This window comes from Lissotriton helveticus, chromosome 10 (genome assembly GCF_964261635.1).
Source record: "Lissotriton helveticus chromosome 10, aLisHel1.1, whole genome shotgun sequence".
In the NCBI taxonomy this organism is placed as follows: Eukaryota; Metazoa; Chordata; class Amphibia; order Caudata; family Salamandridae; genus Lissotriton; species Lissotriton helveticus.
In genome coordinates, this window is record NC_136071.1 from 97,087,531 (window position 1) to 97,102,613 (window position 15,083).

Below are 15,083 nucleotides of genomic sequence, written 5' to 3' on the forward strand. Positions count from 1 at the left end.
TAATTAATTATAGTGTCCTTTGCTCGCATTTATTTTGTGCAAGTTAGCGCTCGCATTGCTAGACTTTTAAAATCAGAATTACTGCTTGATTGTGCCGGTGCCACTGCCCATAGCGTCATTCATCTCGGTGCCCCAATCTCGTCCTGTTTCAGTTTTGCTTTCGTTGTCATTTTGTCTGTTGTGCCTCGTAGCCAGCCGCTCCACCCGCTCCCACCTCCCAGCTGCTCCTCCCTCGCCCCTCCCCCCTCCACTATCCACATATGACAGATGCATCTGCGCGCAGCGTTCACGCGCAGCGGTCGCGCCCCATGTGCACCGAAGGTGCGCCAAAGGTAAGCCCGTCTACGCCCGTCCGCGCCAGGACCGCACCCAGCGCCAGACCCCCTAGCCCCTGCAAAATCCACTCCGCCCGCATAACGTACGACGCCACTACCCTCTCAGCCCTTAACCCCGGACGACCACCAAACTGCTACCAAGCCGCCCCAGGACATACCCATGGACCCTTCACCTGCCACTCCTGCAAGTTCGACTGCATCAGAACCCACACCAAATCCACAAACTCCAAACAGAGCTCCGACAATAACCACCTAAAATGCATCCTGCTCAACACCCGCTCGGTCCACAGACACGCCATTGACCTTTGGAACCTACTCGACACTACATCGCCGGACGTCGCCTTCCTTACAGAAACCTGGATGAACGCCTCATCAGCTCCCGACATCGCCATAGCCATCCCGGACGGCTACAAGATCATCAGAAAGGACCGCACCAACCAAACTGGAGGAGGCATTGCCATCGTCCATAAGAACACCATCCGCATCGCGACCAGCTCCTACGATAACCTCGCTTCCGCCGAACACCTTCACTTCCAGATCCACACCAACCCCAAAACCACACTCGGAGGCACCCTCATCTACAGGCCACCAGGACCCCACACACAATTCAGCGAAGACATCACTGACCTCATCAGCCCACACGCCCTCCCCTCCAAGGACTACATTCTACTAGGAGACCTCAACTTCCACCTGGAAAAGAAAAACGACAGCAACACCACCACCCTTCTGGACAACCTCGGACTCGAACAACTTGTTGATACCCCCACTCACTATGCCGGGCACACGCTCGACCCAATCTTCACCTCCAGCAAGCACATCTCCTTCAATCACACCACAGCTCTCCATTGGACGGACCACAGCTGCGTTCACTTCAACTACAAAAAGACCACGACCCACAACCTCCCACAACCAATTCCCCGAAGAAACTGGAACAAAATTACCACCGACCAACTCTTCACATCGCTCCACCAAAACCCTCCTGCCAAATCATCGGACCCAAACCAAGCAGCCACCAACCTCACACAATGGATCACCCACAGCGCCGACGAACTAGCACCCTTGAAAAACCATCAAATGAAGCAAGGTAGCAAAAAAGCCCCCTGGTTCAACGATGACCTTAAGAAATCCAAGAAGTTCTGTCGCACCATCGAGAGCCTGGAGAAAAAACCCTACCACTGACAACCTGGCCACCTTCAAGAAAGCCACCCGCAAACACCACCAACTGATCCGATCCACCAAGAAATCAGCTTTCAAGGATCGACTTGACGACAACGCCCACAACAGCAAGGAATTATTCAACATCGTCAAAGAATTTACCAACCCCACCGCCGGCACCAACGACATCACTCCCTCCCAAGACCTCTGCGACTCCCTATTCTCATTCTTCCACAACAAAATCGCCGACATACATTACAGCTTTGAAAACCAGTCCGGAGACCAGTCCTCTCCACCCACCTCTGACCCAAAACCCCCCTCTAACAACCTTTGCGCCTGGAACCCAATCACCACTGAAGACACCATCCGCCTGATGAACTCCATCCACTCAGGATCACCAACCGACCCATGTCCCCACCACATTTTCAACAAAGCAGACTCCATTATCGCACCCCATCTCCGGGACATCATCAACTGCTCCCTCAACTCCGCTATCTTCCCGGAAAACTGGAAACATGCCGAACTCAGCGCCCTTCTGAAGAAACCCACAGCAGACCCCACTGAACTTAAGAACTACCGCCCCATCTCGCTCCTCCCATTCCCTGCCAAAGTCATTGAGAAAGCCGTCAACAGTCAGCTCGCCGCCTTCCTCGAATCCAACAAATCCCTCGACCCCTCAGTCGGGCTTCCGAGCCAAACACAGCACCGAAACCGCCCTCATCGCAGCAACAGACGACATTCGAACACTACTGGACAACGGAGAAACAGTTGCCCTCATCCTACTTGACCTCTCCGCTGCCTTCGACACAGTCTGTCATAACACCCTCATACAACGCCTCAGGAACGTCGGAATTCAAGGAAAAGCATTGGACTGGATCATCTCGTTCCTCGCCGAAAGAACCCAGAGAGTCCGCCTCCCCCTTTTAGATCAGAGGCCTCCGAAGTCATCTGCGGCGTACCACAAGGATCATCACTCAGTCCCACCCTCTTCAACGTATACATGAGTCCCCTCGCATCCATCGCGCGCCAACACAACCTCAACATCATCTCCTACGCAGACGACACCCAGCTGATCCTCTCCCCCACCAAAGACCCAAACACCGCCAAAACCAACTTACACGTAGGAATGAAAGAAGTAGCCGAGTGGATGAAGAACAGCCGTTTAAAACTGAACTCGGACAAAAGGGAAGTCCTCATCCTAGGTGCATCCCCCACTGCCTGGGACGACTCATGGTGGCCACCGGCCCTGGGAACCGCACCCATACATACGGACCACGCACGTAACCTGGGCTTCATCCTGGACTCCTCCCTCTCGATGACCAGACAAGTCAACGCCGTCTCATCATCATGCTTCAACATCCTACGCATGCTCAAAAAAATCTTCCGTTGGATCCCCACCGAAACAAGAAAGACGGTCACCCACGCACTGGTCACAAGCCGACTGGATTACGGAAACACCCTTTACGCCGGAACCACAGCCAAACTACAGAAAACTCCAACGCATCCAAAACGCCTCAGCCAGACTCATACTAGACATCCCCCGCCAAGCTTACATTTCCGGTCACCTGAAAGACCTCCACTGGCTCCCCGTCAACAAAAGAATAACGTTCCGTCTCCTCACCCACGCACACAAAGCCCTCTACGACCTAGGACCCGAATGCCTCAACACGCGCCTGTCCTTTTACAACCGCACCCGCCAACTACGATCGTCCAACCAAGCCCTCGCCGTAATTCCGCGCATCCATAGATCCACCATGGGGGGAAGATCCTTCTCCTACTTAGCGGCCAAAACCTGGAATTCTCTCCCCACCCACCTCCGCCTTACACAGAACCACCTCTCCTTCAGAAAGCAACTAACAATTTGGTTATTCGATAAGTAAAGTACCCACCCTCCCTCAAGCGCCTTGAGACCCTCTGGGTGAGTTGTGCGCTATACAAATTCCTGAACTTGAACTTGTGCCGTGTTCCCACTACAGCTGCGTTAGAGAAACCTAACTGCGCATGTCTGTATGGCCAGCCTAAGAAGGCCTGCCAAACAGATATGCACTCTTAGAGGTGCACCAACCACTCCTCCCTGTGACCACAGACCCACCTCGACCAGCAGCTGAAAAATAAAACAATAAGAAAATATTATTTTATTTTTAAGCTGTGGGCTCTGAGTCAATGGAATGACGCTCCTTCGCCTTTACGGAGGAGCAGCTGCTGCTGCTAATGCGCTGTCACTGCAATCAGAGCATTTTCCAGTGTGCAGTACATCCGTTAGCCCATTCATTTTAGCTACCACCATATCCTTGCGGTGTCCCCCATATGACCATTCATTTCACTCTGAGCTGCTCTTCCTAGAGAAGACAACATGCCAGCTTGAAGTTGTTAGCCGCAACTGAAGTTAGGTCCAAAGATTCGGGAAAATGTGAGGCATGCATAACTGAACAAACTAGATGATGCACAGGCCACTTCTTGACTGGAGGTGGTTGAGTCCACTATCCCCACACAAGAAGATACTGGAGAGGCCAAATGAGCCTTGGTGTGTGCAAGTAAGTCATGCACAGGAAGTGTAAAGTAGCAGGCATTCCGTCTCACCAGCTGACACTTATTCATTCATTCATTTGAATATTAACTGGATTGACCAATGTGTTTCCGTTACCTTTATGTGGTTTCTGGTGGGGAGCAGCATGTATTGGCTTCCCTCCATCTGGCATACATGATGAATGAATGAATGAATGAATGAATGAATGAATGAGATCTGGGCTATTTATCCCTTGAAATCATATTAACCGTTTGCGTGCATCGGACAGCCCCCGGCCATCCGACGTCACGGTGGGCGTGTGCGGAGGACGGTGAGGGGCCGTCCTGACCACGCCCAGTCATAAATCACCCGCACCGCAGCGGAATTCCCGCCGCGGTCAACGGGTTAAAACATTGCCATAGACCAATTCGTTAGTTGGAAAACAGATTCTTGATATAATGGTCAACGTCAGATGGGAGTTAGGGGCGGTTGATATATCGTGGACTAAAAATATAGCTCTACAAATATATTTGATCCACAGTATAGACCACCATTATATCTTCAACTTAGGCAGAGTTAACAGTAATAAATCTATATTTGACCTCTTCTAAGGTGGTACAATTTTAATCAATGTCGTGTCGCCCTGTTTTTCTTGCAGAAGCTCCACAAGCCTTTTGTTTGTTTTTGCGTAGCACCATTCCTTTGGGCTTGCAAGCGAAGGAGACATTTACTACAATTGGAAAGCTATGTTAATCCTTAGCTCCACCCTTATTTGACGTGAAGGAGGTTTGACACGACACAGGACTCCTATATCTTATGTGATATTTTTGAATGGTTTTACAAGTCCCCGATGGGTAGCTCTTTCTTTAAATCACTTCTATTAGCTATTTATTAATTAATCTGGTAATTGGAAATCTGTAGCACTTTATTTGATTTTCTGTTGCACTTATCGCATAAAGTATAGACAATGAATTGTGAATCTTTGCACAGTTCAATACTACACCCCATTGTGTCTGGGCTGTAATTTGTATATTGCTATTTTAACTGTCAGTTTTCATTAGTTTTATTGTATTCAGAAGGATGATATTATCTTGATATGCATACTTTTATGATATGTTTTTATATTAGATCGAATAAAGTTAAAGAAAAGAAAATCTATGTTCCTATATATTTAGTATTGTGTCATAGAACCCAAGGTGCTGAATAACAACATCTAGCAGCCATCCAGTGCTTCAGAAGGGACCAGTACCTAGAAAAAAAAAAAAAAGAAAGAATGGCTGGTGCATAATGGTACATATTATGGCATCCATTTGAGGTTGACTTCTGTGTTGTAAGCAAAACCAATGACGATGAACATTTATAAATGTCAATAATGAGTAAAATGTTGAATTTAATTGCAGCTTGTGGTGGAACGCTGACGGCCAGCTCTGGACAAATAACCACCCCAAACTATCCTCAGCATTACCCAAGATCTACAATATGCATCTGGACCATCAGAGCCACTCAACTGGTAAGAGAGGATCACACTTTGACTCTTCAATGCATCTCAAAGCACAACCCTCGATCAATCAATCAGTAGATTTGTAGAGCGCTTCTTGTCACCCGTGAGGTTATCCATGCACTCCTATCAACATGCATAACAAGATGGTTACTGACAATGATGGTGGGGCACAGACCTGCCATCCCAGGATGTTTCATAATATATTAATATTATTCAAGTCCGGTGTCTGCTATGAGTTGTCATGCTTTAGTCAAACTCTCCAGCATTTTGTGATTTGGCAAAAAATCATAAAATTATGATTTTGGTAAAAATAAACTGCAATTTTTACACAAGCCCATAAACCTTTTTTTTTTTTTTTTTTTTTTTTTTTTTTTTAAACTGCACTGTTGCTGGGTCTACCTTTGTGAGGTAAGAGCTGAAATTTATTTGGCTGTTGAAGAGCATCTGCAACCAAAAAAAGCTTAATAACCCAAGGATTTCACAATGGCTTCTTTCTAAGAGGATGGACTGGGAAAGTGGGTTCTTGATTCACAGAGGGTGTTCTAGGTATATCCATGAGATGCGAACCTGGTGGCCAAAGCAGGAGTGCCCATTGTTTAATTTTTGGCAGTATTTGTTGGTGCTGAGTACTGATACCATGGCTGTTTCTGCTTGCGGGTTTGAGGCTTCAGTCACTGAGGTAGAGGCAGAAATAACAACAAGTCCTGGATATTAAGCTAGGTGTTGAGACATTGGTCCCAGCGCCTTTGCGCACAGTGAGATCAGCAATAGCGACTGGTGTCCGGCATTCTTTGCTGGGGAGGTTAACACTGTGAGGTGCCTGGTAGAACCAGGTATTCGACACTGACCCCATCAGCGGTGCTCTTTGTGAGGTTTGCATCATACCCAGATGTCTGGCATGAATTCAGCTGTATTCCCAGATCTGCTCTAACGTCCAGGTGACGGGCATTAATCCAAGCTTTGGGGCTCACTCCCAGACCTGCTTTACTCCCAGGTGTCCGGCATTAATCCAAGGGATGGTAATGCTCAAGCCCACATTACCTGTAATTCCAGGAGTTAGACATTAATAATGCCAAGGAATCTAGTGCTCACTCCTACACCTGCTGTACTTCCAGGTGTCCGGCATTAGTCCCAGCTGTAGTGCTCATTTCCAGACCTGCTCTACTCCCAGGTGTCCGGCATTAGTCTGAGCTGTATTGTCATGCCCAGACCTTCTCTATTCCAACGTGTCTGGCATTAATCCAAAGGGCTGTAGTGCTCATTCCCAGACCTTTGCTACTCCGAGGTGTCCGGCATTAATCCAAGCTCTAGTGTTCATTCCCAGACCTGCTCTACTCCTAGGTGTCCGGTGTTAGACCTGACACCATTGGCGTGGTTTTCCCCCATCTTTTTGCCTCTGTCTACTGTATTTTTGATGCTGTGCTGGATTTCGTTTTTGCTGGTTTAGATGCTTTGGACACTCTGCCACTGCTGATCAGTGCCAGAGTGTAAGTGCTCCCTATGTAAATTGTCATATTGATTGGGAATACCTGATTGGCGTATTTGTATCACCATGAAGTCCCTAGTAAAGTGCACTGTGTGTGCCAGGGCTGGTGATGACAGATGCTACTAGTGGGCCTGCAGCACTGATTGCGCCACCCACATGAGTAGCCCTAAAATGGTGTCTCAGGCCTGCCAGCGCAGGGCCTGTGCGCAGTCAGTGGACTGCCATGTCCGCCTGGCCAGTGTCCCCACTGGCTGGGCCTAACCCTTCCCTGTCTGTGCACATCAGTCACCCCTATGGAAGCCTTAAGGTACCCCCCTGGGCAGGGTGCAGTGTAGGGGTAATGTAGAGCATGTACTAGTGCAGGTCACATGCTCTGGTAGTGAGCAGCAGCCATTTTGTGTGCTCACTGCTGTAAGGTTATCTTGCTCCATAGGATAACATGGGGGAGGCTGGTCCCATTGGATACCAGCCTATCTTCTCATAGGAACAAGATGGGACATAAGTGTTTGATATCCCTGAACTCAGAATTTAATAACACATCTTTTAGGAAGGGTTGTTTTTAAATTCTGTGTTTGAGAATAGTACTTTTAGAAAGTGGCTGTTCTCTTGTCTAACCCTTCTGTGTGCCTGGGCCTGTTTGTGGATTGACTGTCTGGCCTGAGTGTGACAGGGGCTGCAGCGCCCCCAGGAGGTTGTCTGAGTCAGCCCGTGGATGAAAGGCAGCATCTGCTGGCAGGGAAGTGGGAGGAGATCACACCTGATAGTGACAGGGCTGTGCCTGCCTGACCACAATGCTGGCTCCACCCCCCTGCTGGGCGACTGTCACCTCTGTCCCTGATACTGAGAGGAAGAAGGAAGCCAGGAAACCTCCAGTGCCTCAGCAACACCCAGAACTGGTTTAGACCGGGCTCAGGGCCCACTTGCACAAAGACTTCAAAGGACTTCAAAGACTTTTTGGGGTATAAGAGAAGGACCCCTGACTACAGAAAATGTAGATTCTACAATCAAGAGGAACCTCTGCCAGAAGGACTGCTGAAGGAACTGAGGGAAGATTGCCTTGCTGTGTGCTCTAAGGGCTGACCTATCCTGCTATCCAACTGAAGGAGAGGAGAAGGGCTTTGCTGTGTGCTGTGCCCCTTCTGCTTGAACTTACCAAGACTTTGCTGTGTGCTGTGTCTTCACTGAATCTCCAAAGGGCCTGAGAAGAGCTGGCCTCCTGTTTCTGGAACCCAGGGATAAAAGGTTCCTAGAAGAAGCCCAAAACGCTATGCAGATCGTGCTGTTTGACCTGGAGCGTGCTTGGTGAACAATTGCTGAGCGTGAGGTGGGATCGGTGTGCTCATCGGCACATTCCCAGCGAGGGTCAGAGGTCTGCGGTGCCTCCCCTCGTGAATTTTGCTCTAAGCGGTTGTGAGGCCGAGAGGGCGGTCTGTCCGTGACCTGCACCCTCAAAAACCATCTGCCGCCTGTTCACCGCCGCTGCCCGGGGCCAAGAATATCCCTAGAAGTTGCCGTTCGTAAAGGGGGGCTGCCGCGGCGAAGATCGGAGCCGCTGCGCTCCTATTGGCTGGAGGAGCCGAGCCCCCACAGCAACGCGCGACGGGATAGGCCCATGCGCCGCAGCGTCACTACTGCAGCTGTGCCGTGATTGGCTGAGGAGCGGAGCGTCATCTCTGGTCTGTCCCGGGAGCCGCACTGCCATTGGCTGACTCCCGGGTGTGTCAGAGGCTCGCCCCAAACGCCGTGACAGGATTGGTCCCCGTCCTCGGGACCTTTGCAGGAGCCGCCGAGAACCGTGACTGACGAGAACCCCAGCGAGGAGCTGACAGCCGTGCGACCCGTCCTCGCCGAGGGAGTCCAAGAGTGAGTCCCGCATCCCTGGCCGGTCGTCCCCCGAGGTGTGCTGAACCAACTCCCCTGCCGCTCGTTGGATTGTCGAGAGCGGGCGGGAGAGCAGAAGGGACCGGCCGGGGCTGAGAGCGAGGGCGTTCTGCTTGGCGCGGTGCGCCTGAGGTGCGAGGACACGCTGATTGGAAACAAGGAGTCCCCCGTGAATCTGGTGAGGCGCGCATCCCACGCTTGGGGACCATTACTTGGCGGGCTGATTATTGCTAACAAAAGCAGTGGCATATTTTAGTTTGCTCGTTTTTGAGAGCTGAATTAAGATAAGTGCAAAGTATTATTCTTAATACTGATTCACAAGAGACTGGAGACATTTTGTATGAGAACTTCCTGAAACTAAGTACCACCTTAAAGATTAAGTGCAACCATTTGGAAGAAGTGTAACATTTTTTTTCTAAAGAAAGTAATTGTAGCATATTGTCGATTTTTACTGCTGCAACTAGATAAAGATATATTTTTATAATATACCTACCTGTGTGGTCTCAGTTTGTGGTGGATGGGGGGTCATTGTTTGTGTTACGTGCAACTATTTTACACATTGCCTCAGAGATGAGCCTGTCTGCTCGTGCCAAGCTACCTAGAGGGTGAGCAGGGGTTATATACTTTGTGTAATTCTTCACCCTGACTAGAAGCAAGGGTCCCTACTTGGTGTAAGGTACTTACCTCTGCTAATTAGAGACCCCCAGATCTAACATCCGGCATTAATCCAAAGGGCCGTAGCACTCATTCTCAGACCTGCTCTACTCCCAAGTGTCCTGCATTAATCCAAGCTGTAGTGCTCATTCCCAGACAACAGGCATTAATCCAAGCTCTAGTGTCCATTACCAGACCTGCTCCACTCCCAGGTGTCCGGCATTAATCCATGCTGTAGTGTTCATTCCCAGACCCCCGTCTACTTGCAGGTGTCCAGCATTAATGCTGGCTGTATTCCTCATGCCCAGACCTGCTCTACTCCCATGTGTCCGGCATTAATCCAAGCTGTAGGGCTCATTCCCAGCTCTGCTCTACGCCCAGGTGTACATGCGTTAATCCATAGGACTGTAGTGCTCATTCCTAGAGCTCCTCTACTTCCAGGCGTCTGGCATTAGTCTAAGCTGTAGTGCTCCTGCCCAGACCCGCTGTACTCCCAGGTGTCTGGCATTAATCCAAGCTGTAGTGTCATTATCAGACCCCTTCTACTTCCAGACATCTGGCATTTATCCAAGCTGTAGTGCTAATGCCCAGACCCCCTCTACTTCCAGGTGTCAGGCATTAATCCAAGGTGTGGTACTCATTCCCAGACATGCTCTACTCCCAGGTGTCCATCATTAATCCAAGCTGTAGTGCTCATTCCCAGAACTGCTCTACTCCCAGGTGACGGGCATTAATCCGAGCTGTAGTGATCATTCCCAGACCCCCTTGACTTCGAGGCGTCCGGCATTAGTCTAAGCTGTAGTGCTCATGTCCAGACCCGCTGTACTCCCAGGTGTCTGGCATTAATCCAAGCTGCAGTGTCATTATCAGACCCCCTCTACTTCAGGTGTCCGGCATTAATCCAAGCTGTAGTGTTCATTCCCAGCTCTGCTCTAATTAAGGTATCCGGCAACAGCTGCAGTGAACAGAGCATAGAGCCACACTCGCCACATTTTCTGCCCCAGAGCACAGATGGGCAGTGAACCCCGGATTTACTATTACAACTTAACATACTGTGGTGCAAAGCACTCTTTATTCCAGTGTAGTTGGCGGTGCCCGCCCTGCTAATGGATGAGGTCAAAGATGGAAGTGAACATCTCTGGCAGTAACGGTGCATGACCAACTCCCACAAAGTGTTGTGCTTTGACAGTAGTCACTAAGGGGGCAGACCATGCCACTACTACCGAAGTTTAGGAGGCGCTAGAGATCAGTATAACCTTAAGAATCTGAAACTGGAGCAAATTTGTACTGCAGGTTCTAAGGAAGGCAAGGGTCAGCAAGGTAAGAAAAGGACAGTAATCCAGAATAGATTATGTTTAGCCCAGACACACAGTGTGACCTTCAACTGCATTTTATACCTGGCAGTAAGGTCCTCAGTTGTAGCTAATTACTATGCTCAAAGAGGAAATTTATACATGGAAAAATACCCTTTCACTCTCCCAAATAACTCCTCTTCTACATATGTGCAAAATCTCCCTACAGAACTCACTTCACGTATAAAAAACACTTTCCCTTTTCCTTCATTTGTGATTAAACACAACACCCTCTTGGGCGTCCTTCTGTAGAATAGGATTAGAAGAACTTATTTTATCTATAAGCACAGTGCCCACCAGCACCACCTCTTGGTGGGAATGGAAGGTCTGTTTTTTTTTTTTTGCTTACATAATCACTTTGCCCACACTGCCTCCTACTGGTGGGTGGTACTAAGGGCTGTTTTGTTGGAATACAATGTAAATTTGCTTTGTGGGGTTTAACTGTACCTTTCCCTTTCCCACAGGTTAACATTACATTTGTAGATTTTGAGTTGGAAAAAAGCTTGAATTGCATGTTCGACTTGTTGAAGTTTGATGACCCGTCTGAAGTCCCGGTGAACATTCCCAGCAACAGATACTGCGGCACTGTTGCAGCCAACACTTGGGTTTCTTTCACAAGCTCTGTGCAGATAATCTTCTCCAGTGACCGCACTGTTCAGATGAGGGGGTTTAAACTGAGTTACACTGCAGGTAAGACAGCAGCGCTTGCGGGGTTCAGACTTTTTGGACAGAACGTAATGCTCAAGGCCCAGAATACCACCTTTGGTCCCCTGTTTTGATTGGTTGGTGGACATTGACCCTGAACTCACCCAAACACCTAGAGGCAGGTTGCAGTATGCGCTATACAGCATTTCTGGAGGTTGCATTTCTCTGTAGTCGCAGTCGTTTGGCATGGGCTTAATGCTGGTACCAGAATGTGTCCTGTACAATGGAGGATGACCTCCAAGATACTGGCATAAGCCTCGCTCCTCACCTCTCTGAATTGTCTTTGGATTCTACTCTGCTTTAGAGTTTCTTCCTGAAAATGGAGGATTTTAGGTTCCCTCAAAACTCTGGATGTAATTTGAGCCCACACTGGATGAAATCGAACCTCCTCTAGCGAGGAAACTGTACCTACAGTTTAGGTAGGGTTGTCTGCCCCTTAATCACTTCAAAAGAAATTGGGGTAAAGTAGGGGAGAGTGTTGAATGTTGCCCATGCTGTCAAGGGATTACTGAGTCGCCTGAACATGTTCTATTCTTCTGCTCCCTATACTCCTGATCCGGACTCAAATGGATTGCCCCCTATGCGGAAATCTGGGAGTAAGGAGACATAGGAGGAATATAGAATAATGAAGACGAAAACAATGCGTATGATTGTATGTTGTATAGCAAAGTTTTTAATGGCTGCATGGATCAGGCGTACTAAGTACTCTTCTGAAAGTTTTAAGGGTCTAGCTCTTATGATGTAGTATATTATGAGGGTCCTTTAAGTTATGAAGTGTTTTTTTTGTTTTCTACTGTGTTGTCTTTATTTTATTAGCACTCAAGAGTTTACCATTTTTAATACTCGTACAAATGTAGTTTTAGCATATATAATCGTTTCTTTTAGGCAAACCTATGAAGTTTGTAACTGTAAATAACCATGTCACTCTTACAATTATGTTGCTACTATATGGAACTTTTTCCCTTTTGCACAAACACCAATGCACTCTGACTGTACTGCCTTGTTGTGATGGTAAATAGGCTCTGACTGTTTATATTGAAATGTTTAATTTGTATTGTGTGTTTTCTTGCGATTGTCTTGTTCTATGGTGTACTTTTATGATCCGCAGAGATCGAAATAAAGTCTTGATTGATTGTAATAGGTGATTGCTGTGCTAGATGTCTCAAGTTGTTCAATGTCAAGTCTGTGTAGCGACCGTAGTCGTGATGTTTGCATTCTGGGCCTGGCTGGGTGAAACATGGATCCAGGAGGCGTCTGCACTGCAGAGGCCGACACCACCCGGGAGCTTTTGCTTGGCCCAGACCTTTGTGTAGTTCTCCGTTGGCCCACTTTGGGGAGGCGTTGAGGTTAGAAGGGGGAGGTGGGGGCAGTGCTTAATTTGAGCCAGTGGTTTCCGGTGCTCAGTGGCAGCACTTAATTATTAACAGCGACGCTATAGTTTCATGAGCACCAGTCAAGTACACGCTCATTTTTGGTAGGCATAGTGATTTGACTTGAATCAGACAGGATGTTGAGCAGATGCAGAGACTCAAATTTGGTGCACTAGCTTTCAAGTGGCCAGCTCCGGCCATTACACCACATCCTCTCCCCATTACATAGTTAGTAGTTGGCTCTGTTATAGGCAGCGTTACAGGAGAAATGGGCTGGAACAAGCTGCCCGCCTTTTTTTTTTTTTTTTTTTTACAAATTAACCACTGGGGGAGGGTAGGAGGAACATTATGGATGGTGGGAATCCCCAGAGCCCCTCACTGCACTTTTCAGTGCTGCAGGAGTGGGTGCCTGTAGACCTCCATGTATTGGGAGCTGCAAAGCCTCAAGTACCAGAAAGTAAAAAAGAGCCTGGACTTTATCACAAGTTCATACCTGACATAAGGCTGCCATGGAGTAGCTTGAGATCTTTTCATTAGCTTTTTTCCATCTACTCTGGGTATTTCTGGTTCCTGCTAGAGGAGGTAGAAAGCTAGACTTTACAACACTAACTGATTTTTATTTTCTGTTCTAGAATAACAACAACAAGCTGCACTGTGCAAAAAAAATGTCCTGTGACAATGGGGCAGGACTTTGGCAAGGACAGTCCCTGGTACATCCTTTTACAAAGAAGAGGAGAACTGTCCATTTTATGGATTTGTAGCATCGCTGCGTTACTTCCCACTCTTCTGCATCGCTTAATGTAGATTGTACGGAAAAATGCGTTGTTTATGTGTTAATGTTTTTTTAGTGTTTTTCTTATGAAATCCATAGTTTAATAAAATATCGCTTTTCTACAAATTTCTTGGAAAAAGTATCATGGATTGTATATGTGTATATGAAGGAACCCGTCTTTTCTCTATACTAATTTGAATATTATATACATTTTTGAACAACTAGTTTTGATTTTGTGTATAGATAACTTTTTAATTCCCTCCTTTTTAAAAGAATATGTACTATAAATTATCTTATCTCATTTTTATAAAACTTATTAAATTTAATAATTTTGCAATTTTAAAGTGTTTATTTGTTTTTTCTTTCTATTTTACATTGCCGCCTTGTTTATTTTGCCTGGGCCAGTTACTTGTCACAAATTGTCTTACCCTGACCCAGGAATGTGATCCAATATCAGGAGGTCCCTGTTATTTGCAAGTTTGTATATGTGTATATTCAGAGCGATATATACCGTAAACGTAGACCCAAAGCGACAAAGCATTGAAAAAAACCAAAATGAAATGAAAACACTTAGACAATTTTCATCATAAAAATGTTTTTGGAACCAAAGATTTTTTGCAGTTTAAAATCAATACTTTATTTCTCATATTATATGTTTCCTGCAATGGTATTAACAGCATTTATAATAAGCATTTAGAGCTTAGCAGTACCTGGGGAAGCAGTTGGAAGCTGAGCAATAGGGGAAGCCTGGGCTCCTTGAGTGTTACTTGTATGTCTAAGGCTTGAAACACTTTTGTGAGTAAGAAAAGAAGCTGGAGGTATATTTTGGGCTTTAATCCAATGAGGCCTGCCCTTAGGACCCAGATTTATTAACCTTTGACTTTGCGTGATGCAAGTCATTTCAATTGCAAAAAACAACAAGTGATGGACTGAATGTGGATCAATGTCACACACTCCCCCAGTCAAAAGATCTGGGCCCAAATCCATCGTTTTTTTGCACTCCACACCACCCTGGGTCAGATAATGGCTTTATGCAAATCAGCTCTGACCCTGTTGCCCCATGGGAACAGTCCAGTCCGAACTACAACAGCCATATCTTTCCCAGACCGGAATCAAGCATCCGAGGACCGGACCGGTTTCGAGGTAACACCTCTCTTCAGCCCGGCTAGCTTGACTCCAAGTGGTGTGGAGTGCCTGGGACCCACGTCTGGGCATCCCCAGCGCACTTAGGGCGGCAATTGCAAAAAACAACAAGTGATGGACTGAATGTGGATCAATGTCACACACTCCCCCAGTCAAAAGATCTGGGCCCAAATCCATCGTTTTTTTGCACTCCACACCACCCTGGGTCAGATAATGGCTTTAT

The 15,083-nt window shown here is 47.4% G+C and overlaps 1 protein-coding gene across 1 annotated transcript in view; it reads left to right on the forward strand.

Moving 5' to 3' along the window:
- The window catches only part of LOC144785066 (bone morphogenetic protein 1-like), a 45,742-nt gene extending 31,768 nt beyond the window's left edge, over positions 1-13,974 (forward strand). Inside the window, exons 3-5 of the mRNA XM_078664177.1 lie at positions 5,397-5,506; positions 11,335-11,560; positions 13,578-13,974. Of these exons, the coding sequence (XP_078520303.1) occupies positions 5,397-5,506; positions 11,335-11,560; positions 13,578-13,582 (341 nt within the window). The 3' untranslated portion in view covers positions 13,583-13,974. The remainder of the gene's footprint in view (positions 1-5,396; positions 5,507-11,334; positions 11,561-13,577) is intronic.
- Positions 13,975-15,083: the final 1,109 nt, after the last annotated feature.